General features: G+C 36.7%; 3 protein-coding genes and 2 long non-coding RNA genes across 8 annotated transcripts; 1 reads left to right on the top strand and 4 right to left on the bottom strand.

Moving 5' to 3' along the window:
* Positions 1–98: 98 nt before the first annotated feature.
* LOC137963417 (uncharacterized) lies at positions 99–1,007 on the bottom strand. Its single transcript, XR_011115199.1, has 3 exons — positions 934–1,007; positions 723–845; positions 99–370 (listed from the first exon to the last, which is right to left on the bottom strand). It is a non-coding gene; the product is annotated as an uncharacterized lncRNA (long non-coding RNA).
* Positions 1,008–1,279: 272 nt separating this feature from the next.
* LOC137949454 (protein MICRORCHIDIA 7-like) lies at positions 1,280–6,242 on the bottom strand. Its single transcript, XM_068795504.1, has 14 exons — positions 5,345–6,242; positions 4,516–4,590; positions 4,013–4,126; positions 3,828–3,920; positions 3,608–3,692; positions 3,399–3,474; positions 2,966–3,094; positions 2,690–2,788; positions 2,412–2,513; positions 2,107–2,268; positions 1,918–2,013; positions 1,722–1,773; positions 1,526–1,637; positions 1,280–1,418 (listed from the first exon to the last, which is right to left on the bottom strand). Exons 1-14 carry the CDS (start codon positions 6,240–6,242, stop codon positions 1,280–1,282), a joined length of 2,232 nt encoding a protein of 743 aa, XP_068651605.1.
* Positions 6,243–17,963: 11,721 nt separating this feature from the next.
* On the top strand, positions 17,964–20,227 carry LOC137963387 (auxin-responsive protein SAUR72-like). 4 transcript variants are annotated; one of them, XM_068810533.1, is made up of 3 exons: positions 17,964–18,132; positions 18,328–18,612; positions 18,804–20,227. In XM_068810533.1, exon 3 carries the CDS (start codon positions 18,824–18,826, stop codon positions 19,298–19,300), a length of 477 nt encoding a protein of 158 aa, XP_068666634.1. In that variant the 5' UTR covers positions 17,964–18,132; positions 18,328–18,612; positions 18,804–18,823; the 3' UTR covers positions 19,301–20,227. The 4 variants fall into 4 exon arrangements, with proteins under 4 accessions (XP_068666634.1, XP_068666614.1, XP_068666621.1 ...); XM_068810513.1 differs by having other exon boundaries at positions 17,964–18,137; XM_068810520.1 differs by having other exon boundaries at positions 17,964–18,137; positions 18,315–18,612.
* A 695-nt stretch (positions 20,228–20,922) lies between these two features.
* Positions 20,923–21,402, bottom strand: LOC137949448 (auxin-responsive protein SAUR71-like). The gene has a single exon (XM_068795500.1). It carries the CDS (start codon positions 21,400–21,402, stop codon positions 20,923–20,925), a length of 480 nt encoding a protein of 159 aa, XP_068651601.1.
* Positions 21,403–26,243: 4,841 nt separating this feature from the next.
* LOC137953041 (uncharacterized) lies at positions 26,244–27,169 on the bottom strand. Its single transcript, XR_011112339.1, has 3 exons — positions 26,964–27,169; positions 26,660–26,824; positions 26,244–26,345 (listed from the first exon to the last, which is right to left on the bottom strand). It is a non-coding gene; the product is annotated as an uncharacterized lncRNA (long non-coding RNA).
* Positions 27,170–27,261: the final 92 nt, after the last annotated feature.

Here is a 27,261-nt window from a genome sequence, read left to right as displayed (position 1 = left end):
ACAATGAGAACAATGAACAAAATTTATTCAAGTAATGACTATACATTAAAAATAAATTTGGAAATAAAAAACGAAGGATAGTTGCACCCTCAATATACAAAATCAATAAAAAACTATCAACTAAAAGCCGCTGCTGACTTTACATTCTTCACAACTGTGTCACTTTCATGGCTTCCACAGCAGAAATGAAACATCGACAGTTCTACACAAATGGCTGCCCTTTAAGCAAGAATTGCTCGTCTCCAGGGCTAATGCAAAAAAAGCCTGGACGGACCCCAACTACAGTCTAATAGCTCTAACGTTCTTGTTTGATGCTATTGGAGCCTAGTCTCTCCTTCTCCAACAAACCTTGTATGGTAGTAGATGCATCCTGCAAAGATATAGAAATTTGGTTAAGAAAAATTCATCAGAGCAAAATATATGCAAGACGACGTATTTTCAGATGTTGACCCTCAATTAAAAATTAAAATGTATCTTGGCAGCACACTCTTAAGGAGTGTGAAGAGCACAACTGACATTTTAGCTCCAGAAGAGGTTCTCTGGCAGCACCTCGCTATTACAAACTCCTTCACCCATTCAGCTTAGTATAACTTATTTTCCCTCTCTCGTTCATTTTCCCCTTGTGTTTCTTCTGGTCTGGAGTTTTTTTAATAGAATCCTTCTTTATTCTTGTCATGAAAAAAATATACATGCATGAGGAAACAAGTTCATAATTCTCTCACCTTCAATTTCTTTCTCAAAGTCTCCTCCTCCTTATCCCGCCGAATCTGATCTTCTGAGAATATATCAATCAAAGCTTCTAGTTCTTTGCTTGCCTCCTCAAGCTTCTGGTCTAATTCACAGATCTGTTTATTCGTAAATAAAAAGAAGATTAGGCACAACTCCTAGTTGTGGAGAAAGTAGCCATACAAAATTGAAAAAAGTTACACTTACTCGAGCCTCCAATCGTTCATTTTTGTTTTTATATTCAAGATTACATGCTGCCAAATGCAACAAACCATGACTGGACCCATTAAGATGCAATTCTTTTCCACTGTGGGAAGGGGTTGCCTTCTCTATTTCAGAATAGTGATATTCATCACTCTCATTCCCCGAGGAAAATGGTGAAAAATGTACTTTTTTTCCACATCTAGTTGGCATCTTTCCATTTTCAACACCATTAGATAATTGCCCATTTACATGTTTCAAATTGCTTGCTTCGGAAGACTGATCCTTGTCAGTGTTAGGACAAGGAGTTTCAAGGCGGCACTCTGTTGTCATATACGTAGGAAGAAAAAAGTCAAAAAAGTATCAAATGCAACTGTAGAATTTCAGCAGCTTCATGTTTAGAATAAATTACTGCACATTCAACTTGATGATCATTACCTTGTTTCTTCTGTTGCCGAGGAGCATAGCCAACTTTCTCACAGTTCTTACCCCTAAAAGTAATGAGAACAATACCATTATGGGCTGTAATTTTTCTTTGAATGTCAGAAACACCAACCCTATTATGCAAGGATTTGAAAAGAAAAGAAAGAGAACCAACCAATAAGTCTTTTGCATTTGAATCAACCGCATCTCTAGTCTTTGAAGCACAGTAGTGCGCTCAAAACCTTGTTTGTCATGAGCCGGTTCAACAAAGTTAGCCTCCAAGACACCTATAGAAAAAATAAAGTGAACAGTTAACAACTACTCAGTCCATTATTTAATCACAAATAAAACAAATGTGGTCGATGAATCACCAAGAACTCCACGTCCACTACTTCCTGCAGCATTCCAGACTCTCCAGAATGGCTGAAAAGAAAATAAAAAAGACTTATTTTTCACCTAGCTAAAAAATGGTAAACCAAATGGAGGGCAATACATATCAAAACAACACGAAAAGTACAAACATAATAGGTAAATTGCTTCCAATTAATTTACAAATTAGAAAAAAACCTTAATCAACCGATTCTTGTGATAAACATTGAATCCTTGGACATCAATATGTTCTCTGGCATCTTTCACAAATCCAATCGTCACAACAGCAACCATCTGAAAGATTTAAAAATAAATAAAAATTACGAGTTATAAAGTATAAAAATAGTAACAATAACATAATAAGCACAAAGGTCTAGGATGTATTACATTTGAATCCTTTGAAGGCCCATCAACACCCGATTGAGGCCTGTAAGTAATTTCCTGAATGTGGATCATATCATTTGCAATGTTGTGATGATCAACATCTTTGCCTCGGAGAATTATTCTGAAGCCAAGTGGCAATCTAAGATAGAGAATGGACGCATAACTCTGCACAAAATCAAAGTTAAATATTACCCCTAAGTGAAAACTATTACAAAAACAATTCTAAATTATGGTCAAAACATTATAACTTTATAATAATATCCCTAAATAAAAACAATTACAAAGACGAGTCAAGTTGTATATGATACCCTCAATGAATGTCGATAGGTAAGAAAATGCCTGGAGTTAGGAAACTCTTTTGCCATTTGTATCTTCTTTTCATCACGGTTAACTCCTCTAATTTGAATATCCTGGAAAATCAATATTTCATATGTTTTAGCTCTCCAACAACCAAAAAGGATTTTTTTTCTGAGAAGATAGAATTTTATTAATGAAAAGAAAAAGGAAACAAGAAAACGAAGAAAAAAGAAGGTAGTTTATTGATGTCATATTCCCTTTTTAAAAGTATTTTTCAGTGCACACTTACATGTGGATCAGCACTAAAATCAAGTTCCAACTCTCCTTGGTCGTCCTCCCATAGATTGTAAATAATAATGCGAGTGCCTTGGTCTTCAATTGAATTAAACTGCATATACATAAGGAAATAATCTTAATGCATAAAGTAGTAGACACACACATAACACACAACATACAGACTATTGATTTATCAAAATATAATAACTTCAATCAAACCAACATGATGAAGTTGATGCAAGATATGTAAAATTGAATAAAAAAAGTGATAAATAAGAATACAACTTACTTGTTGAAGAAGATCATCTTCACTATAGAAAGGAGACCACTCCACAATGGTTTCAAGATTTGTATTCCAATTAGCTTGAGATGATCGAACCATGCCCTTCCACGCTTCTCCTTCTTTCTCATAATCAAGCTAGACATTACCAACATCATGTATGAAAAATCAGTATTTGAAGTAGACAAATAACACATAGCAGAAAGAAAAATTACTAATGAGGAAATACAAAGCAAGCAATGAGCCCTACAAAAATGGCGATAAATACTTGAAAATTAAATTTTCTTTTCACTAGACAAGGATCCCACAAGTTGATTATGTAACTACTTGAAATTCTATCACACATAAATTTTATTCTTTTTTTTTTACACTGAAAAAATGATTTTACATGAACATAAAAATAAAAGTACTTCACTAACCACCCCATCTAGAATATGCATACCGTTGGAACTACAATGTCTTCCTTCCCAGTGTTCCGCAAGAATGTATATGAAAGCAACCCGATGGACTGCGTAGGACTACAAATCCAAATACAATAAAAAACCAATTAGTTCATAGTAACAAAAAATGTGGCCAGAGCTTGCTATTCGTTTGAAGCTAATTTTAACAAGACTGACATAAAATAAATTGTGCAAGGATACAAATCCTTACCTCTTTCCATCTTTTCCTCTGCAACGAGAAAACACAATGACATCAGCTCCAAGCCTCATGGTACTTGTTTTAAAACCATTTCCATCTGAGTAACACATGCAAGAAACATTAAAATTAGACAAAAAGAATGCCAAAAGTGGAGGGTGTTGCAGTTGGGAAATAATGAAGCACACAGAAATAGATAGATAACACATTGCTTTAAAAGGTTGTAAAGGCTCACATTTTCCAATGGTGTTTGCAGATTTACTTTTAGCAGAATACCCCAAAGACATGCATTGTCGCATTATATCTGGATCCATCCCTCCTCCATTATCTGAAATATTAAACTAAGTGAACAATTTGCAGGGAATACTTACAAACTGTGCACAATAGTAGAAGCATCTACAATTAAGATTAGAATCAAACCTTGAACAAATAGCATTATGCTCTTATCTTTCTTATTCTGAAGCATATCTATGTTCACAAAAGAAGCTCCATTGCATATCTCATCAAGAGAGTTGTCCAACAGTTCTGCAAAGGCTGTGAAAGAAGGGCGACAACATATTTGTTTAACAACTTTACTCAAACAGAGTAGCAATATTAAACCTTACACAATCAACTTTCTTCTTAGAATAACAAGGATTATTGATTCATGTCCCAAGAGTTTATCCCAATAAGCTGATGTTATTTTCTTCAAACAATTTTAATTTTCTTCTTTGAATGTTCAAGAGTATAAATGGAAACCCTATCCCACCCCCCTCCCCTCAAAAAAAAAAAAAAAAAAAAAGTAAAAAAGAAGAATGCTAGTTTTTTACCCAAAAATCCTTCGAACCACTAACTTCACATTTTTAAGGTCGAACAAGCCATACAAACTCAAAATTTTATACACCTCCATGATTTTCCTAATTACAGAAAGAAAGTAGTCGTACCTCCCAGAGCCCATTTGTGACTAGTAGCATTTGAATGTAGAAACTTAGGATGAACTCGAACATGATCTATGCCGGCTGCAAAATGGAGAAAAAACAATCCTATGTCAACCTCTTTGACAAGCATAAAAGCAGTGCCACACTTAGCAACATGTGCATGTAAATATGCCACTTGGAATATTAAAAAGGGCATATCCTATAGAATAACAGCTAAGAACTCGAGTACTCAAAATTAAAAAGGCAAATAAGCACGATCAATGCAGAGTGTTAAGCAATCAAGATAGATAACATATGAGTTGCTACTGCTTTCCAATTCAACCTATTTTTTGCTCTTTTTTCTTTTTTCTTTCAGTCAGAAGAGTTCAAATAACATGAGGCATGTGTGCAGTCTTTCATGTTAGTCCTAACAGCAACAATTCTAAAGCGTACTTATCTCATTTCCTGACTAAACAAGGTGAAACGCCGAAAATTAACAGCAAGAGACAAACCCAGTGGCACATGCTGAACATGACGAGTAACAAAGGCCACAAAAGAAAACAAGCTGATTTTTTTATAGAAAAACCAGGAGGACCATAAGTTATCTGTCCCGAGATGAACAGCATTAACCTTAGTCATAATTCCATACAATAAAAGAATGTAAACTGGGTAACAGCAAAACAGAGAAAAGTTGGAGGAGTCGGAAAATTTATACGGCCAAGGCAACCACCATGAAAATCAAATAAAGTACCATTCTGTTAAGAACCAAGAAACAACCACCGAGACCTTTCACCAACCAGAAAAAAAAAAAAAACAGACCAAAACACAAACAAACCCAACTTACCTGAAACCGAACCCGACCCGCTATTGCCCACAGTATCCCCCTCGTAGTCACCAGCCTTCCAGAACTGCTTACAAGCCGTGACAGGAGCGGGCACGCATACCTGCAGCAGAGGGGCCTCCACAATTGGTTCCGGCCCCGGCCAAGGCAACCGCTCTTCCGGCGGTAGAGGATCCAAGAACCCGAGCGGCAGAACCACCGCGGCATCCTCCAATCTCTGCCTCTTATTCGAACGTTCCCTATCAGACCCTCTACTCCTTTTCCCAGACGCTGCACCATTCTCCATCCCATCCTCCACATCGCTGTCGCTCTCGTCGGTACTGTCGTGATCAATGACAGCGATTGGCAGCGGGTCGAACAACTTCCTCTCCGACTCTCCTAGGACTTCTCTCTCCTCCTTCACCATGGCGATGGAAGGCGCCAGGAACCGCGGAACGAATCCGAGCGGCAGAACCACCGCGGCATCCTCCAACGTCTGCTTCTTATTTGAACCCTCCCTATCAGACCCTCTACTCTTTTTCCCAGACGCTGCACCATTCTCCTTCCCATCGTCCACATCGCTGTCGCTCTCGTCGGTACTGTCGTGATCCATGACAGCGATTGGCAGCGGGTCGAACAACTTCCTCTCCGGCTCTCCTAAGACTTCTCTCTCCTCCTTCACCGTGACTCCCACCATGGCGATGGAAGGCGCCAGCAACCGCAAAGCGACGAATCGCAAGATTTCGAACCTTTCTGAACTTCGCCTCGAAACACGAAGCCGAAACGACAGCTTTTGGAGCTCTTCGTGCAAGAAGATCCTTCCTCTAACAAAGAGCCGACGTAGGGAGGTATATATAGTATATATAGTATTATAGTCGCCTTGCTCAATTAACGTCGCTCGCGATCCCACAACTAGATACCGAATAGGAAACATGAATTAGGAGTTCTTATGAAGATGAAAGTTACACGAATTAGGAGTCCTCCGGGTCGGCCATAACTTAGGACTCACTCCCGAACATATCCTGAACCATTCCACTGAACCGCGCTAGAGAATTTGGCTGAATCCATAGTTGGTTTTCGTTGCCTAGAAAAGGGACCTAAGAAAGGCTACCTTCTTCAAACAAAAATTTATGAAAGACATCCAGAACGGAGGTTCGCGGCATACTTGCCTACGGCACTAGCATTGGCATTTCAATCTTCGCCAATAAATTCCATCACATTTGGTTGTGGGAACAACAACTCTGCTTGGTGATGTGGTATCTCTGCTCTAGCAATCAGCCACGCATCATCGTCATCATGATTTTTTTTTTTTATCCATCGTCATCTAAAATTCTTAGAAAATTGACTCATCAGCCTGCAATCCCATAAAATATTTTAGTTCTTTTGGAACGTTACTTGATCCTCCCTGGCTGGCTAATCTCCTTTGTGATTGATCAGCAGTTCTAGCATAGTTTGTTGATTTTCCAAATCTAATAACATCAACAAAGACATTTTTTCAGACATTATCTTGTTGTCAATCCGGGTATCATCATTGGCGCGTCTCTTTGCACCAGCTCCATTGCCACTTAGAGAGACTCGTTGATTCATCCTTGTTCATGCTCGGGATTAATCTTCGGTTTTCCATGATTATCAGCCTAATTTATTGCTCTGTTTAGAAATATATCCTACTCCATTGTTGATTCTGGAGACTGGGCTATCTCTATTTTTTCTGCTTTGGTTATCGTTTTCTCTGTAGCTGAAACAAGAGGGAAAGGTGCCAGTTTATTCACATTGTTATTTCTGCCTTGCTGTCATTCTAAGATCTTCGATGGATTATTTTCTCTACAATAGAAACAAGTTTTTGTCGAGAATATATTTGCACTTTGTGTGTTTCCTTTTTCGGAAAATTCTTTGGCTCATCGCCAGCTTGGTTGCTCTTTGGAGAAAACGGCTCTACTGTTAATTGGAGTCATATTACTATTACTATTTTCAACACATCTTGTTGCTGTGAGCCGCACCAAACTCTACCGAGTCAACTCAAACCTAAGTGTTTCATTTCCGCCCAGGTTAACTCAAGCCATTGCTCAGGTTAATTGTTTGCTGCTTTGTCAGATTAGCTCAAGTCAGCCTAATCTAGTGAACTCGTACCGAATCAACTCAATCTGGGTCAACTTGACTCAAAGGACTCGGTTGCTGATTGTTGTTAGCATTAGTTATTCTTATGAAGAATAAATCACGTGGTAGCCCCATCATATTATCTTTCAGTGATTCCCCATTATCCTCTTGATGTTTGTTAAAATCACTTCTGAGCAATACCTATAGACCCACTACCTACGAAGGATAGGAGTATGCCCAACATCCAGTATGAGTCAAGTCTATTATTCACTCAATAGGTATTTTTTTAGCTACCTTTAGAAAGTGAGTAGACTCTGTGCCCCATAGTTGGGCTACTTTTCTCCCTTTGAAATTGAGCGGAGTGACTATGACCATTTTGACTGAAGTATGAAGCTTTGTCATACGGCTAGGAGTGATTTTTCTTCTCTCACTCTTATATTATGCAAATTGGGTCTCTTGGTAAAGAACAAAAAACATCACCAGCTTGAGGGGGAGTGTTGGAAGATATGATGGACTACCATTTTATATGAGAATATTTTATCTATCATTTGCAGCAATTTGGGCATTTATGATATTGTCTCACCCCCTAGCTTGAGCTCTCTCTTTTTCTTCTCTTCTCTTTCCCTTCTCTTTTCTCTCTCTCATCTTACTCAAGGTTCCAAGCATGGGGTCCTAAATTTAACTCTATGTGGCTGAAGGGGAGTTGGTATGTCATTTAAAAAAATCCCTATATGGATTAAAGAAGTCTCTACAAGCTTGGTTTGACAAGTTCAGTCAAGCCATGCTTCGATTCAAATTCACTGGGTGTTCTGTGGACCATTCGATGTCTGTCAAGCACACTAAGAAGGGTGTGGTGCTACTTATTATATATGCAGATGACATTATTCTAAAGGGAAGTGTTAACGATAACATAAATCAAATTAAACAGAAGATATGTAGTGAATTCAAAACAAAAGAATTGGGACTCCTTAAGCACTTCCTGGGTATTGAAGTTCTTCAATGCAGGCATGAAATTATCCTATCATAAATAAAGTATGTTCTTGATTTGCTCAAAGACATAGGAATGATGGGATGATGTCATACTGTCACTCCAATGGATACAAATATAAAATTAAGTGTAGGCTCTGGTGAAGATATTGATGTGGGCAAATACCAAAATCTGGTCAGAAAAATTATGTATCTTATTGTGACTAGACCAAATATCTCATTTGTAGTTAGTGTTACCATCCAATACATGCACAAACCTCAAGTCTCTCACTGGAAGGTACTTGAAGAAGGCTCATGACAAGGGCTTTTATATAAGTACCATGGTCATCTCACTGTTGAAAACTTTGTTGCAAATTGGGTTGGATCTCCAGAAGACAAAAAATCCACCTTAGGGTATTGTACCCAGGTTAGAGCCAACCTTGTGACATAAAAAAAGTAAAAAACAAAATGTTGTGGCAAGATCCAATGCCAATGCAAAATATCGAGCTATGAAACATGTGGTAAGCAAACTTTTATGGATCAAATCCCTCCTAACAAAAATGGGATTTAAAAAAAATGGTTCGATAGCACTCCACTGCAATAATCAAGTTACAATTCACATTGCTTCTAACCTAATCTTTCATGAAAGAACTAAGCATATCAAAGTTGACTATCACTTGGATAGAGAGAAGTTGCAAGCAAGCATTATAAGTCTCAAACATATCTCATCTCACAACCAACTTGCAAATGTACTTACGAAATCAGTTAGCTCAAAAATTCTCTCGACTATGAGCACCAAGTTGGGGTTATATGATATATTCTCACCACCAGTTTGAGTGGGAGTGTTAGAAGGCACCAATGAAAGGTGGCCCAAACAGTAAAAAGAGAGAAAGCTCCTCCCCACGTCTAAAGATGGTAAAAGGGGTAAATAAAATGATCTTCATAAGGATGACACAAGGGTATAATTATGTAAGATGATGTATATCTACTTATGTTTTTTCTTTCATAAAGCTTGTAGCCCTAAGGGCACTATAGTCATTGTAAACCTCCTCCCACAACTATAAATAAGAGCCTCAAGGCATGGTGTAGAGCATCAAGCCTCTCCTCTTCTCATAATTCGTCTCTAGCCTGTTCTCTCTTTTCCAAAGAGCTCTCTCCATCTTTCTCTATCAGCCATCCCTCTCTTCTCCTCTCTTCTCCCTTTTATTGTCTTCTTCTTCCTCATCTCTTTCTCTACCACCTTGATTGAGGTCTTCCACTATGGAATCCTAAATTCTACATTCTATAAAGGAGATTCTATGAAATTATATTGCGACAACCAGACGAATATTAAGCATCTGATGGTTTACACAAACAGGACCACCTCCAACAAGATTTCTCCTATTGTTGCTACTCCTATAACAGGTATGGTCTCAGCTACTTCTCCATCCTAGATTATTGACTTTGGGGCTTTTGAACACTTGACAGGTAATGGTACCCTCATGAATTCTATATCTCCTTGTTTACTTGAAAAGTTTGTTTTTATAGCTAATAGATTCCAAACCAAAGTACGTGGGGTGGGGTCCATATTTGCTACACTTACTCTTCATTTAAAAGATAAACTATTTGTGCCTGAGTTACCATTAAACATCTTATCCGTTAGTTAACTCAAAAAAGGTTTAATTGTTTAATCATTTTTTCTCCTACTTCATGTGTTCTTCAGGATCTGAAGACAAAGCAAGTTATTGGTGGAGGTCGTGAAAAAGGGGGGCTCTACTATCTTAATTTACCAACACTAATAGCCACCACCAGTGTTCAACATACGTCTCTTTAGTGGCACAATAGGTTAGGACATCCATCTCTTCAGTCACTCAAATAGATTATTTCGACATTACAGTCCGTCTCAAGTCTCAACTGCGAAAACTGTTAAGTGAGTAAACACTAGCAAAGTACTTATTCTCCTCGCGGTGAAACCAAAAGTGTTGCCCCATTTTCTTTAGTTCATACTGATATATGGGGCCCTATGAACATTTTCAATGTTTCCTTATCAAAGTATTTTGTTCCATTGGTGGATGACTTCTCCCGAGCAACATGGTTGTTCCTCTTAAAAGATAGATCAAAAGTCTTACCTATTTTCGAAGTCCTTTTGTATCATGGTGTCTACTTAGCTTAACACTACCTTAAAGATTTTTTGTTCCAATAATGCCAAGGAATATCTGTCTACATACTTTCAATCCTTTTGTTAAGAAAAATGCATAATTCACCAAACCTTTGGTGTCTACACACCACAACAAAATGGTGTTGACAAAAGAAAAAATAGACACCTTCTTGAGGTTGCCCAAGCTCTATTCCATGATATGCATGTGCCTCACTTCTGCTGGCCCCAAGCCATCCTCACTGCCTGTTATCATATTAACAGGTAACCTTCTTCTATGTTTAATAACCAGACACCATATTTTTACCTTTTTCTTGTGTGTACCTTTTTTGTCCATAATAATTCCCCACATACTACTAAATTAGCTCCTAGGGCCATTAAATGTATTTTTTTTTGGGTACTCTCGAACTCAAAAAGGTGTGTCAATTAAAATCCGCTTCTTCAAAAATTGTTTGTTTCTAGTGACGTCACATCCTGTGAGGACCAACCCTTTTATCCATCCACCGGTGCCCCACCTGGTTTTTTGTAACTAATGAGTTTTTTAAGCCTATTGTGCCTATTGATGACTCCACAACTTATGTTAGTATTGATGTACCTACTACGCCCCTTGATGCATTGGCCGACACTATACTTATGGAGTCTCTAGATTCTTCTGAAGTAAGTTCTCCTTCTCCACCTCCCATTTTTGTCCTTCATTTGATACCCGACCCAATGCTTTTTAGAAAAAACCTAGAGCCTACAGCTGATCCTCTACCTCTCACCCATTGTTCATTTTTTATCTACGCATCGATTATCCCCATCTTGTTGTCAATTTCTTGCCCCTATGTCTTTTATTGTTATTCCTCAATTTTATCAGGACACCCTTAAGAATTCAAGATGGAAAGCAGTCATGGAATAAGAAATGGTAGCTCTTTATGAGAATCAAACCTAGCGCCTTGTTTCCTTACCCTAAAAAAAAAAAAAAGTCGGTAGGTTGTAAATGGGTCTTCACAGTCAAACAAACTCCGTATGGCATGGTAACCTTAAAGCCCGCCTTATGGCTAAAGGTTAAACCCAATCTTATAGGATTGATTATGATGAAACTTTTTCTCCAGTTGCCAAGGTCAACTCCGTTCGTGTCTTGTGATCTCTGGCAGCAAATTCTCGATGGTTTGTCCTTCAGCTATATGTAAAAAAATGTCTTCTTTAATAGTGATATTAAGGAGGAAATTTATTTGCAACAACCACCTGTATATGTGGTTGAGGGGGAGTTGGTGTGTTGTCTTACAAAATCATTATAAGGCCTAAAACAATCTCTACAGACATGGTTTGACTAGTTTAGTCAAACGATGATTTGATTTGGGTTTACAAGGTGATCTGTGGACCATTCTATATTTGTCAAGCATATTGAAAAAGGAGTTGTACTACTTGTTGTGTATGTGGATGATATTCTTTTGACGAGTAGTGATTTCGACAATATCAGTCAAGTAAAAAACAAGATTTGCAATGAATTCAAGACGAAAGACTTGGGACTTCTTAAGTATTTTCTCGATATTGAGGTGTTTCAGTCCAAGCATGGTATTATTTTATTACAAAGGAAATATGTTCTTGACTTACTAGAAGAAACTGGAATGATGGGGTGTCACCCTATTGACGCCTCCATGGAAACAAATACAAAACTTTATGTTGGTTCAGGAGAAGAAGTAGATGTTGGGAAGTACCAGAGGCTAGTTGGCAAACTTATCTATCGCACTGTGACTAGACCAAATATTTCCTTTACAATGAGTGTGGTCACTTAGTATATGCACAAGCCTCAAATGTCTTATTGGCATGCATTGGAGAAGATTCTCAAGTATATTTTAAAATCATGTTTCCCTGATGCATTAAAATGTTTTATGACTCGCTAAACCACCTTAGGATATTTTTAGTCATGCTTAGAAGCTATTTCAAAATACTGGTAATTGGCATGACAGAATATTACCTACCAACAATCGATCATCCAAAGTGTAGTCAAGCTAAAGATATAAAGCATGATCGATCATACTAAGTTCAGACATTTGAAATATAAAGCAAGATCAATCATAAAAAAGTAGGCCTAAAAGAGACATAAAACATGATCGATCATACTTACTTTTGCACAACCAGGCTATAAAGCATGATCCATTCAGTCGAGGTCAATTGACTGATCAATAGTGATTGATCAATTATGTTTTCTAAAATGCATATAAACCTATTGATCAATCAATGAGCCCAAGGATTTTAAGGTAAATATGTTTTAACGTTAAAAATCCCTTAGTATAACTTAAATCATGCTTAAAGTGCCAAAATAGGAAATTGGCATATGGCTTGATCAAGCATCCAAAATACAATATTGGTAAATTTATAAAGCATGATCGATCATGCATGTTGTTGCTAGGATATGTTATAAAGGATGATTGAACAATCATTTTCCTTGATTTATCACACAAAACTCTTCATAACCAGTTTTATAAAGCTTGATTGATCAATAGGATTAGGAAACCTTAAAAATATAGTCATTATGCATGATTGAACAATCATACCTTTTCATTGATCAATCAATACTTTTCGCAACCTTTTGGCAATGGGCAAAAAGCGGCTATTTTGAAGGGAAAACTTATAAATACCTCTTCAAACATCTTGAGGACGTTGAGTTGTGCCTATATTTGAATATGCAAACTCTAGAAAATTGATTTGAGCTTCATTTTCTCATTTTTACCCATTAGAAGAGAAAATACAGAAAATTGCCCAAGCTTTCATTCTCTCTTCAATCTTCATATGCATCTTTGTTTCTACCAAGCTCCCTACACATTTTGATTCGTGCTTAAATTCTAGAGACCTAGATCTCACTTGGAGCAAGGGTTGTCTCTCCAAAGTAATTTGTAAGCTTTGCGTATTTTTCTTTTTTTTTTATTGGAAATTTGTAAAGGTGGTCTGAGACTTTAAGTCTAGAAAGGAAAGGCCCACTAGAGCTAGAATCTAGTTGTAATTTCTTGAGAGAGATTGAAATCGTGTATTTGGGAATACACATGGCTATAAAGAAAGCCATAATCTCTTTAAGTTGTAATTTCCATCAATTGGAGCAAGATAACAAAAATTTCCTAAGCAAGGGTTCTTGGGCGGTGACGACCATTAGGGGAACATCAATAATAAAAAAAAACTTTGTGTTCTTTTTTATGCTTATGTGCTTATGTGTTAATGTCACAAATAATGTTTAATTCCACGATTTGAATGAATGATTAATTAAGCACACTAATAGTTTTTAACTTTAAAATCTCAATTCACCCCATCTTGAGAAGCCACCTAGGCCATCAGGAGAGTGTTGTAAAGAATTATCCAATTTAAAGAAAATGAGTAGAAAGATCTTAAATTTATTAGTTAGAAAGAAAGTTCGTAACTTGGATGGTTATTTTGGGATAGGTTTTAGGCCCGCCTTCTAACAATATCATACTTGGACATTTTATTGTTGAAAATATTGGGCTTATAATTCCATCTACCCATGTTTGATTGTCTAGGCCTATGATTCCAGTCTGAGAAGTGAGAACACTTCTCTACAGCCTAATTAAAAATATTATTTTTCATATTTTCTATAGAGTATATATAGCATACTATATTTACTAAATACAATTTATACTCCTTTTATTTCAACAAGGATATATATGTTATTCTATTTATGTTAATAGAAGGTAAGTTAATAACTACTACTACTCGAGTTAATACCCTTTTGTTAGTTGCACCAAAAGACCAATAGTAATGCAATAGGTTGTGTTAGTTAAGAACCATTGACGAGTTTTTATATAATTGATGTGAGCTTGATTCGTATTAAATAAGGGTACTTTAGTTGAATTTGAGACTTATTTCCACCTAACACATATTTAAACTCTAAAGTGGTCTTCATCAGCTTCACTCTCTCTATGTATTGACAAAAGAGAGGTTCCTATCGAGATGTTTGACAAAATGTAATCAAGTTCATGCACTCTTAGATTTGCACCACCCACATACCTTAAACTCTTGCATTTGCACGCCTCTGCAATTTAGATTCTTTCTTCTCTTTTGGGTTTTTCAAGGGTGAACTGTTTTTTTTAATGGATGAGAATGTTGAACCGTTTTAAGTAATAATAATATGATTCAGGGTTCATGCAAAGAGGAAGTGTTGAGGAAGAGAAAGCAAACATAAACTCTAACATGCTTTATTACTTAAAGTTTGGTACTTATTTGAATTTGAAAGAATATTTCTATTCATGACTAAAAATTACATTATAATGTGTCATCTTGCCAAAATGGTTAAATAGAACCTGAAATTCTACCTTTAACAAATGGATTTAGTTTGTTCCCCATTAACTTTGTCGAGTGGAACACAATCTCATCTTCCATTTATAATAGTACAAAAAAGGGGGTCTTCTCGAACTAAATTGAAAACAAGAGAACCTACGTTTTTCTTTCATTTTCTCTCTCATTTTCCATGGGTATCCAAACAAGAGAAAATAAATCTCTTTTATTTTCTTTTCTTTTCTCGTTCTCTGTCTTCTCTTTCTTTTATTTTCTCTCCACTTTTGGTATTCCAAACACAGCCTTAGAGTTATCTATTAGGTGGTCTTACCAATACACGACATGTATCAATGAAACAGATAAAATTAATGTTTACTAATCCAACTTGTCACATTAATATTTGTTATCCATAAGATATAAGTCCATGACCAATCAAACAACCCAAATAAAAAAAACTCATTTCTCTATCACTTACATCATTTCCTTATCTAACAAAACCGGCCAAAGGGGTTGCTTATGCAAAAGAACTTCCAAGTCAACCACTATGTTTTGTCATCGGAGAAAACATCATACTTCTCTCATCAGTCATTAACCGGGGTAGGTATCGAGTGTGAGAAAGAATCTAAGGGTACTTGTAACGAATGATTAATAATTTGAAATGGATATAACAGACTAATTACAGATAAAAAATAGGGGAGTTCTTTTTCGATTTTTTAAAAATTTGTGGTTCAAAATCTTCACTGAGTGATGACACACCACCACCAATACATGCATTATTTGCATCAAATCAATATATTCCATGGTCAAATAAACATATCATGTATTCTTTTTTATGTAGCATTACATCATTCAAAAAGTCAGATAAATGCTAGTTTTAGTATTATTGTTAATGATGTTGTTTGTTGTCATACTTGTTGTTAATCTTTCTATTTTATCAAATATTTTTACTTTTAAATTAATTCAAAAGATGGTAGCCTACATAGCCATACTTTTAATTATGATTCGTGTAATTATCAAGGTATTTTCTTTCAGGTGGGCATTTTGACATTGTATGTCATATAATCGATCGATACCATACACATATGTATTAGGCATAAATGGAATTTTTCAGTTAAAAACTATTAAAAATTATAATAAATATTATAAAATTTAAGAATTGGGAATCTTATCTGATGAAATCAATACCAATTTTTTAGTGCACCCACCCTAATTGTCTCAACTATGTTACCAAATTCATTGTCACCTTGGTGCTCTAGGGGAAAAATGATTACCACCCAGATCTTAGTCAATTTCAAGCATGAAAATTTCCCATTTATAGAAGTTTTATTCTTATCAATGAAGATTTACTTGCCTTAGGCGGCTTGCATTGGTTCAGCCTCAGCATTTCTTTAATTTTAATTTTAATTTTTTTTAATATAATTGCCTTTCACTCACATTAGAAGGAGCCGTTTGTAGTTGAACCGGTTTCCGTGATCAGACAATGTGATGATTGGAGGGTCGGTGGAGACCGACCGGTTGGCCCACCTTATTTGATAACTGTTCGATGTTTTTATCGGTGATCTTGCGGACCACGGAATGGAGGTCAGTTTATCATTAAATTCTAGATGCTGTTGGGGGCGCCCACGCCGCCATGTCGGGACACGTGCGGAAATAATTTTTTTATAATAAATACTTGTCAAATTGGGTAAGGTGAGAAGACGCAAATATCCCTCGACTAAGCCCAATTGGTTTGAATGAAATGACCAAAACACCCTTCCACTGTCACCACTTTTAACAACTTTATAGCTATTTTAAAGAGCAGTGACAAATTGGCCATTGGAATCAATCACAAGGGTAATGATGTCATTAAGCACACGAATAGGGGCATCTTCGTAGTTGCCTAGGTTTTTGTTTTTTTATCACCAAGCATGGTCACAAAAGCCGAGTCAACGGGTGCAGAGCTCCCGGTACTTTATAAGGTGCAGTTTGTCCACTGCCCTTTTAAAATGTTAAAAAGACGTATAAGCCCCTGCCCAGCATGGGTTGGTTTCAGCCTTTCAGTCGTCTTCTCCCTTTCATACCCAACTTTTATACATTCAATTTTTGTTTTTTTTAATCTAATATAATAAATTAAAATTTTTATTCATTAAAATATTGTGAGAAAAATTACATGGCAATGCTAATGATTTATTGTTAAATATATTTTTGTATTTCTGTATTTTATCTATGATCAAATTGCTTCAATTAATGATTTTTTAATAATTTTTAATTAAAAAGATGATCACTTTGATGTTAATAATGGCTATTTATATGATTTTTAATTCAAGTGAGATATAATTTTAGTAGAATTAAATATTAAAAAATTTATGTCTAATGATCCTATTATTAGGAATTAATAGCAACAATAACAATAATAAAATTATTATTATTTATTAATTAAGAAAAACTAGGGAGGGAACAGGAACAGTCTCTGCCCCAAAATCAGTGTCAAACGGTCAAAATCATGGATACCCTTTTCCTTGTTAGGAGTGACACCTCTTTGTCACCGAAGCACGTCCACCACGTCACTTTGCCTCGTTAAGTGAAACGTATCCCCACCTCATTGGCCCTCTTCTCTGCATTTATTTCGACAGAATATTTACGTCCAATTCTCCCCTGTGCCTAATTAATATCATAAGAGAACCCTAGTGTGAGAAGCTTATTAGAATCCCAATAAAGAGAGGAACAGTTTATAATTAATGAATTAATTTAAAAAAAGATTAGTCAACAAGGACTATTTATATGTCTAATTAATGTTTATATAAGTCATTAAAGTCGTAAATGTTATTTTATAATAAAATATATAGAATAATACTCATAGATACAAATATCTATATATTTTGACTTTAAGAATCTGTAATAAATAAATAATGGGATTTATTTTTTACATTATTATTCATATTTTAAGAAAATCATTTTGAATTATTAATTTGTCGAAATAAAATCACCCCAAATTTTCATATTTTTAAGCCTTTAGATGAATAAACAGTTCCAATTCTGTTTTATGGTGAGACGCGGTCAAAAAACACTTTCTTCCAGAAGAGGAAGAGCAGACAGACTCGAGCAGGGAGGGACCCGCTGGATTCATCCGCTTTTATCTCCGCATGAAATTTGTAATTGGTTTTGTCCGTTTCTATCGTCGTTGATTTCATAGAAGCGCTCAACGGGTGTCACTGTGAAGGTCGAGCAGAAAAAATTGCTCGAACAGTTACGCAGAAAAGGACTGATTTTCTGGTGTTGACAAATCGATTTCCAGTTCCGATATTTATCTGGGTATGGGCTTCGCCTCACGACCTCGTCTAGGCTTAGCTTTCACCCTTTCCAGACGGCACTGAGAGCACATCCAGTGAGGTTCTCTTCTGTTTTTATTTGCTTGCTTACTCTTGGATTCTTGTTATATCTACTCGGACCTTGTTCTCTTGGTACAGGAAAAAAAAAAAAGAATTGCAAGATTGGTTTAGCTGGTGTGGGATATTATCTTGGGTGCTTGTGATTTTCTCTGGCTTTTGCCTGTTTTTGATGTTTCAGGTCTTGTCTGCAGATTCTTGCACGATATGAATAACACGATGAGGCCGAGAATGAAGGTTATGTTTTATCTGGTTTACGATCGCGGCTGAAAGATCACACCGGTTGCAATCCCTAAATCATTGATTCGTTTGGAGGATACTGAAATCGATCTCTTCTTTGCCTTTCCCGTTTCTCTCTTTGGTGATCATCCGGGTGTTTGATACTTCCAACTTTCTTCCCTCCGAAGAGGAGGGAACGGCTAAAAGAGTAAAAGGGCGCAGCTTTTCGTCCGATTCTTTCATCGACATTTGTGGGCAAGGTACTTCTAATCATCGTGTTTGCATGAGATTAGGAACGAAATCTCAAGAACCATCCGCCCTGTTTTCATCAGGGAAATTTTGTGTTAGAAGCAATAGTAGTTTTCTTCGATTATGATAAAGATTTGGTAACTCCAGACCCCGGATTCATTCATTCATCTTCTTCTCTGTCTTTGATCGACCAATTTTACAGAGGTTCCTTACAATCCCTCAATGGAAAAAGAGGCACACGATAGGGGGAAAGGGAGTAAACTGAGGAAAATCATCAGAACTCTGTCTCGATGCAGGACGCTCACCGGCCGCTCCAAAAGCTCAACGTCTTCTATTCCTTTTGTTCCCATGTCCAAGAGCAAGTCATGGCCCCGCCGCTCTTCCGAGTCGGAGGAGCAGGAAAAACCTTCCACCAAAAGCAGAGTGGCTCCGGAAGGCTGCTTTTCCGTTTACGTCGGCCCGGAGAAAGAACGCTTTGTCATTAAAACCGAGTATGCGAACCATCCCCTGTTCAAGATTCTGCTGGAAGAGGCTGAAATGGAGTATGGGTTCGATACCCAGGGGCCTCTGGCGTTGCCCTGTGAAGTCGATATTTTCCACAGTGTCTTGTGGGAGATGGATAATGAAGATGAGACGCGAGGATGCGGCCTCGCAAAGGGGTATTCCGCTTATCGTCCTCTCACTCCTGCTCGAGTCTGATGCCGGTTGTGTCACCGTTGTGGAGATCTCTCTACTGCTTCTGGAGTTCTTATACATAGAAAAACCGAGTTTTTTCTGCATCTGTAAGTCGGTCTGTCCCCATGTGTAAACATCTTTATCTACAGGTTTTGTTTGCTGAAGCTTACCTCTTCTTCCTTCAGTCTGTAGACTGCAACTACACCGAAATTTTGGTGTTAGCAATTTAATCTTCAGTGTTCTACAGATTGTTGAAACGATGGCAATGATTTTTGCAGTGTCCATCCTTTCTTATTAGGATCTATTGATGATTCATATCTTCTCCTGTGATTTCCTTGTAAATTGGTGAAGAAAGAGAGTTTTGCTCATGGATTTCTGATATACATAACATATTCTGATTTGGTCATTTCGTTGAGCTTGTAATGAGTAGCCATTACAGAGGAAAACCAAGTTTGGTGAGGGCTTCCTGTTTTCGTCGAAACCTCTGTAGTCAAGTTTCGGTGAGGCATTTCATCAAACAAGATTGCCGAAACAGTCTGTAACAACTGTTGCTTCTGGGACAGGGTCAGGGATCCCATTTGCGTCAGGCTGACCTAAGCATGACCTTAGGTTTTCTTTATTGGCTTCAATGACTAAATTAATAGTTCAGTCCGTGTCGCTGAAAGACCTAATGTGGAGATCCAGGCATAGGTGGATCGAAGCGCACGTACACCATTAGAAGTAAAACGATGGGGCAAGCCGACGCATTTACTGGACTTTTCTCAAGGTTTACGAAACTGTACTGGGAATAGATTCATCGACTGAAGCGGAGAGGATCCAAATTTAGTTTTTAGAATACGAAATTGGATTCCTCTTCATAGATACAGAAAGTGATCTTCTACCACATTGAGAGCACATAAAAGTGTGATTTGAACAGGAACTATTATGTCGTTCATTTTTCACCTCTTTCGACTTGTAGCAAATCGGTGATTAATTTCATTTCTTCTGTCATGTTTCGAATTTTCTCATGTTATCTTATATGTTTTGTGACTATGGTTGTACCATAGAAAAACTGAGTTTATGGTTAGTTCAGCCTGACCCCAGGAGCACCAATAGTAGCAGTCATAGTTTGAGGAATTGTTTGGCAATGGTGTTTGATAAAATGCCTCCCTGAAACTTCACTTTGAGATTTGAGAGAGACATTAAAGATATGGATAAAAACAGAAAACCCATGTTCCAATTGGTTTTCTTCTGTAATTTCTACTCGTTACAAGCGCAACGAAGTCACCAAGTTTGAAAAAGTTGGGTTGAAGTGGTAAAGACTGGTCTATGGTATTTCACATTTACCCACTTTATCAGAAGTCTCTCTGCTTCACAAATTGATTCAAATAAACAACGATGGATACTACAAAAAATAGTTCCATCATTTTATCAATCTGTATAACACAAGCTTAAATTGCAAACACCAAATTTTTCATTGTAGTTGCCGTCTACAGACTGGAGGAAGAAGAGGGCACGTTTCTGTAAACAAGACACACAGATAAGATGTTCAGAACTGGCTGTTTGTGCTCGAGGATAGGTTTACTTGCAGAAAAACTTGTTTTTCTATGGATAAGACGAATACCAGAAGCAGTACAGAGAAACCCATAAAGCTCGCAGAACCAGAATCACACTCGAGAATGAGTAAGAGGACGAAAAGAAGAATACCCTTTCCTGAAGCTGCATCCTCGCGTCACATCTTCATTATCCATCTCCCACAAGACCCTGTGGAAAGTATCCACTTCACAGGGCAAGGCAAGAGGACCCTGAGTGTCGAACCCATACTCCATTTCAGCTTCTTCCAGGAGAATCTTGAACAGGGGATGGTTCACGTACTCGGTTTTGATGACAAAGCGCTCTTTCTCTGGACCGACGTAGACAGAAAAACAGCCTTCCGGTGCTACTCTCCCTTTAGTGGCAGTGGAACGCTTCATCTGCACATGCAACTCGGAAGAGCGGCGGGACCATGACTTCCTCTTGGACATCGCAACAGAAGGGATTAAAAACGAGTTTTTGGAGCTCCGGGCAGGCATCCTGCAACGAGACAGAGTTTTGATGATTTTCTTCAGTTTACTTCCTTTTCTAATATCGTTTGCAGCTTTCTCCATAGAGGGACTGCAAGGAACCTCTAAAAATTTGGTCGATCAAAGACGGAGAAGAAGATAAATAAATTCGGTGTCTGGAGATACCAAATTGTTATCATAATCCGAAAAGAACGACGATTGCTTCTAAGCCAAAATTCTTACTTGTTATGATCTCGTTTCCAATTTCCCTCGCTTCCGAAGGCAATGAAAGAAGTACAAAAATTTGATGAACCAAAGAGAGAAACACTGAAGGCAAATGGAAAAGGATCGTTGTACCCTTTAAACGTATCAGTATTTAGCTATCGCGAATGCGTATGATCCCTCGACCTCGATCGTAAACCTGATAAAACACAAACTTCATTCTTGGCCTCGCTGTATCACTCATCTCGTCCAAGAATCTGCAGACAAGACCTGAAAAAAAAAAAAAACAGGTAAAACCCAGAAAAGAATCACCTATCCCCAAGAATTCCTTGCTGTTTTCGTGTAACAAGAGAACCGTTAGAGTAGAAAAAACAAGAATCCAAGAGCCCCAGAACAGATACAGACAGAGAACTTCACTGGCAATGCTCTGAGTGTCGTTTGGAGTCGGAGAAAACCAAGCATAGACGAGGTCGTGAGGCCACGGACGGAAAAGGATGGGAACTGGCAAATTGATTTGTTAGCGCCAGAAATTCAGTCCTTTTCTGCAAATTATTTGGGCATTTTTGTCTGCTCGATCGCCACACTACAAATATATAATAGGTGTTGGTTGATGCGGCGCGGCTAATGGATGCAGAGAAGAGTGAGAAAATCTTTGAAGAAGTCCTCTGATTCTCTGGCTCGAACACACTGCACTTCTTGTGCGCTGGGACTCGCCCGAGTCAATTCGGTTATGTAGAAAATTGAGTATAATTAAAAGAATGGACATTTAGGTTTTACCAAACTTTTTAAACATAATTAGACAAATGGCGAATTTTAGAACTTATTTAAAAAAAATACCAAACTTTGACCGGACAACTGCATATGTGTACAATCAAAAGTGATACGTAAGCTTTTACCGATTACATGTCACCATGTCATCATGCCACATCAACACTTAGTGAGTTAGATGACTTATCAACTGACACTTCATCACCCATGTAGGATACCACATCATTATATGACACAAAAACTCATGGCAAACAATGTCATCATCCGTATAGTACTTTTTATTATCAATTTAAAATATTTATAAATGAAAAAAAGTTTCAAACAATTATTGTAGAGTTTAAAAATCAAATTTATCAATACATTTAAGGCTTACGTAGTGCGTGATGGCATGACGATGTGTCAAATAATTTAATAACGTGGTATCACCACTGCGAAGTCATATAGGGCTCTACCAGGGGTGTTTTATGAATTTGGACTTGATGAGTGTATTTTTGCATTGTTCTAGTCATTTGCAATAGAATTAGTTTGATTAATTTGTAAATGTTATAAAATATTGTTGAATAATTTTGAAGTGCTACGAAATGATTTTGTCGTATGGTGAAGAGATTTGAATAACTTATAAATATCCACCACGTGTTTTTTTTAAGTGGTTATTTGTGTTTCCATATGTCTCTAGTTACTATAACATTTAGACCTTCGAGGATGACAACAAATTGTTCGATCTCTTTGTTGAGCAGGTCAATATAGGGAACAAGTTGCCCAATGGAGTTTGGAAGCATGTGGAATGATCATTGATGGTTGTATCTTATTATTTTTGAATATGTATTTTGTCGTTCACATGTACTAAACTAGTAAGTTCATGAATTTAATATTAACAACACGAACTCATTGTTATATTCCAACTCATAAAAGTTTGCTTTTATGCTGCAAATTGTGACTATTACAAGTAACTCAGTTAATTTTCAAGCATGTTTTTTTAAGTTTATATATATATATATATATATATATTATTAATAATCTATCCTAGGTTATTAATAAAATAAATTATTTATTATATTCATTAATTTTATTACTATTTTAAATTAGAAATATAAGACAGATTATTAATTATCCCATTTTATAATTAATTAAGCTAATAATTTTTATTTTGTAAAAAGTATATTATTAATTAATACTACGTAAAAAGTCCATCTTCTATTATTAATAAAAAAATATTTTTATTTATTCAATATATTCATTTTGTAATTACTATATTAAATTTGTGATTTAATAGCCATAATTAAAATATTGTTAAAGTAAACATTTGATTAATTATTCTGGTTTAATTATCCCGTTGTTATAATTAATTAAACCAATGGTTTTAAATTTGATGGTAATATATTACTAATTAATAATACATAAAAATATATGTTGTGTTATTGATAAAATAATATATATATATATATATATATATATTTATTATTATATGAAAATAGTGATTTTAATGTTAAAATATATCTTATGTTATCAATAAATAATTAAATAAATTTATTATATTCACTTATATTATTTTTACTTATTTATTTATTTTTTAGAATTTATTATAGTCACACGTAATTATTATATTATTTTACAATAAATTGTAATAATTAATTAATATAATATAGTATTTCATTAATTAGTATATTAATATATTTTAATACTACATTAAATCACTTATTAGTCCCCACACAAGGCCAAATAAATAAAAAATAATTTTTTATTATATATATATATTTTAAATTACCAAAATATTCTTATGCATAAAATGGTCTTATTGGAGAAAAACTCTTCATGTGGTTCAATTAAAGTAATTATTTAATTTAAATTTTTTTATCAAATACCTTTGTACATCGAAATAGCTAATTAATCGCCTTATTTTGATCAAAATGAGAATTTAATTGATTTAGTTGAAAAAGATCCAAAAGTTCCAAAGTTTATTTTGACTTAAAAGGTCTTATTGTGAAAGTAAGTTTCTACTTAGACGCTGATTTGGAATGTTCAGTCGTTTATTGACAAAAGAGACCTCGTAAAGTTTCCATGTTTAGTTTAATCGAATGGGTATAATAGTCAAACTAAGTTTCAACCTCCTGGGAAGCTTTACCCGACGCTGATTTAGAAATTTCAGTGGTAGAAGGACTCTGATTCTGAATCCTCCTGGGAAATTTCCTTCTCTGCGATTTCTCTATTTAAGAAGACCCCAGATGAACTCACTGCTTCATTCATCCACGAAGATTTCAGTTCAGAGTTTCCGGGGCTCCTTTGATCTTCTTTCTGGACAGAGAGAGAGAGAGAGTGTTCTCCAATCTTGCTGTTTGGAGGTGCCGGACACCATGGATGCTGACTTTAAGGGCATTTCTGAAGCCGTTTCTGATTTCTTTGATTACGGTAACGGACAGTACGTGACCGTCGAGAGAGAAGGCTCCAAGGTTTATCTGCTTTCCCATAGCTACCGACCTTACGCGCCTCACAGTTGGGGTGTTATCTACGGTGGAGAAGAAGAAGAAGCACTCCAGGTGAAGGAGGAAGACGATAATAAGGGCCACCAATCAGAGAGTGGTGATGAAGAAAAGAAAGTTCAAGAGCCCATCTCTGGCGAGGAAATTAAAGTCGATGGAGGAGCACTCCAGGTGAAGGAGGAAGACGATAATGAGGGCGACCGATCAGAGAGTGGTGATGAAGAAAAGAAAGTTCAAGAGCCCATCTCTGGCGAGGAAATTAAAGTCGACGGAGGAGCAGCAGAAGATAGGGGTCCTGAACCTTCGACCAAGAACAAGAAGATGCGGATCAAGAAGGGAAACGGCGGCGGGAAGAAGAGTTTTAGTTCGAAAAAGATCAGCAAGCAGAGGATGATGAAGAGAGGACTACGGGTCTCCCACAAGCAGAGGAAAGAGTTACTGCGGGAATCAACAATAATCGAGAACGGGATATGAAGAGAGAACAAAGACATTCCGTTGTCGTAAATAGTGTAAGGAGAGGATGATGACCTTCTTTGTAAGAGAAATGCTAGAACGTAGAGAAACTAGGAGTGTGTATTCCAATCTAATAAAAAGATTTATTTACGGTCGAGATTGATCAATTCAATAATTTACGTGTCTTAGGGAAAGCCTTGAAGGATTTAATCCACTTCAACTCTTCTTTCTTGCTGTCTTTCTCGTTTCTAATTTCTCTTTGCTCTTCTCGTTGCATTGCAGAGCCACGATGCTCTGTTTTTTTCCTTTTTCTGAGTCTCTATCTGGGTTGTCTTTCTCCTGTTCTTTATTCTTCTGTTTCTGTCTTGTTTTCCGACCTTGGTCCTTTTCTTTCATCTCCTTTTTTGTTTTCTCGTCCTTCACTGTTTCCATTTCTACCTTCTTCTCTTCCTCTGGATGCAGCTCTGACGGGCTCCGGAACTTCCCTCCGCCATCATCAGCGACCCATCTTCGAGGCGATCCCAGGAAGGGGAAGAGTTCGGGCATTGGCCGTCCTTTGTCAGACCCAATTCGGACGTAGATCCGGTACAACTTCCGCACAACCCCGCGTCTGGGAAGGATACCAGGCAAACTTCTGAAATTTGATTCAAATCGCTCGGACTCGCCCGAGTCGATTCGATTAAGTAGAAAATTGAGTAGAATTAGCAGAATCTGCGAAACTCGGTCTCTGAGTGAGCTGTCTGAGTTTTCTGTAAATGATAAAATCTTGATGCAAAAAATCAACTGATACCAGTCAATGGAGCATTTTTTTTTTTTAATCAGAAACCAATCTTGTGACCTTACTTTAGATCAAAGTAGTGCTTATGGTTAGAATCTTTTCTGCCAAGAAAAGCTATAAATGTTTTTCCCTAGATATACATTTCCAAAACACTTTTACCATAAAATCCATGAATGCTTTACTAGGAAATTAAACAATGCATTACAATGAAAATGGAAGACGTAAAAAGAAGAAATCAGAAGCCTACCTAGTTTGATGGAAGGCAGAAGGAGATTCTAAGGAAATGTTGAAGAGAGAAAACCAACTTCCAGCAAGCAGAGAATTCCATTTTCTCTCAACTACTGGAATGACTGAAATCAGCAGGTCGACAAAAGCTTAGCACGACAATAATGGAAAAAAGAAGGCAGCAAAATTATGAGCAAACAGATCATATCAACAAACTAATTGAAAATCACAGAAGCAGGATTATAAGCAAACACAACAAAAGAAAAGCTAGCAGAAAATAAAGTAGAGCAGAAGAGAATACCTGTTAATAAAAGCAACGAAAGCCGAGTAAAAAGAACAGTAAACAATCTAGTGAGGAAGAAGAAATGGAAATAACAAAGGGATCGACGATTGAAAAGAAAGATTAAAGAATAATGGCGAACTAACAAGGAGGACGTACCTGATGAGTGAAGCAAGGCAAGCACATGAATGACAAAATAGAGGCAACTGTGTGATTTATGAGAAGAGACCTTGAATCGTTTTTCGGCGATTGGAGGCAGATTTCGCTCGGTAATTGTCTCTTCTTTCCGTTTCTTCTCTCATTAGTTTGAGCAGAAGAGCATACCTGTTAATAAAAGCAACGAAAGTCGAGTAAAAAGAACAGTAAACGATCTAGTGAGGAAGAAGATATGGAAATAACAAAGGCATCAACAATTGAAAAGAAAGATAAGAGAACAATAGCGAACTAAAAAAGAAGGACGTACCTGATGCGTGAAGCAAGGCCAGCACATGAATGACAAAATAGAGGCGTCTGTGTTATTTATGAGAAGAGACCTCGAATCGGTTTTCGGCGATTGGAAGCAGTTTGTCCCCAAAATTTATGTGATTGACGGAGGCTGATTTGAAGGTGATTGAAGCTGATTTCTCTCATTCATTAGTTTTTGGCGATTGAAGTTATTTTGATTTTGAAAGATTTTAGATTTTTGGGCGAGACCGGAGTATGACAGACCTGGTTTCGAAAATATAATGAGTTTTTATTTTATTTACAAATTTCTTTCTCGA

The sequence above is a fragment of the Aristolochia californica genome, unplaced genomic scaffold (assembly GCF_029961685.1).
Source record: "Aristolochia californica isolate CCGP_79_NKW_82.1479 unplaced genomic scaffold, dmAriCali1.0.hap1 SCAF_1, whole genome shotgun sequence".
Classification (NCBI taxonomy): domain Eukaryota; kingdom Viridiplantae; phylum Streptophyta; class Magnoliopsida; order Piperales; family Aristolochiaceae; genus Aristolochia; species Aristolochia californica.
Note: the sequence above shows the minus strand (reverse complement) of the source record. Positions and strands in the feature narration are given on the sequence as shown.

Excerpts from the sequence above, each read along its gene's own strand:
- LOC137963387 (XM_068810533.1), top strand. The coding sequence starts at position 18,824 with ATGGAAAAAGAGGCACACGATAGGGGGAAAGGGAGTAAACTGAGGAAA.
- LOC137949454 (XM_068795504.1), bottom strand. The coding sequence starts at position 6,242 with ATGTTTCCTATTCGGTATCTAGTTGTGGGATCGCGAGCGACGTTAATT. Across the intron at positions 2,014-2,106 it reads GGCCTTCAAAGGATTCAAAT|ATGGTTGCTGTTGTGACGAT; the intron begins GTAATACATCCT and ends TAAATCTTTCAG. Across the intron at positions 1,638-1,721 it reads TAGTGGACGTGGAGTTCTTG|GTGTCTTGGAGGCTAACTTT; the intron begins GTGATTCATCGA and ends TTTTTTCTATAG.
- LOC137949448 (XM_068795500.1), bottom strand. The coding sequence starts at position 21,402 with ATGGAGAAAGCTGCAAACGATATTAGAAAAGGAAGTAAACTGAAGAAA.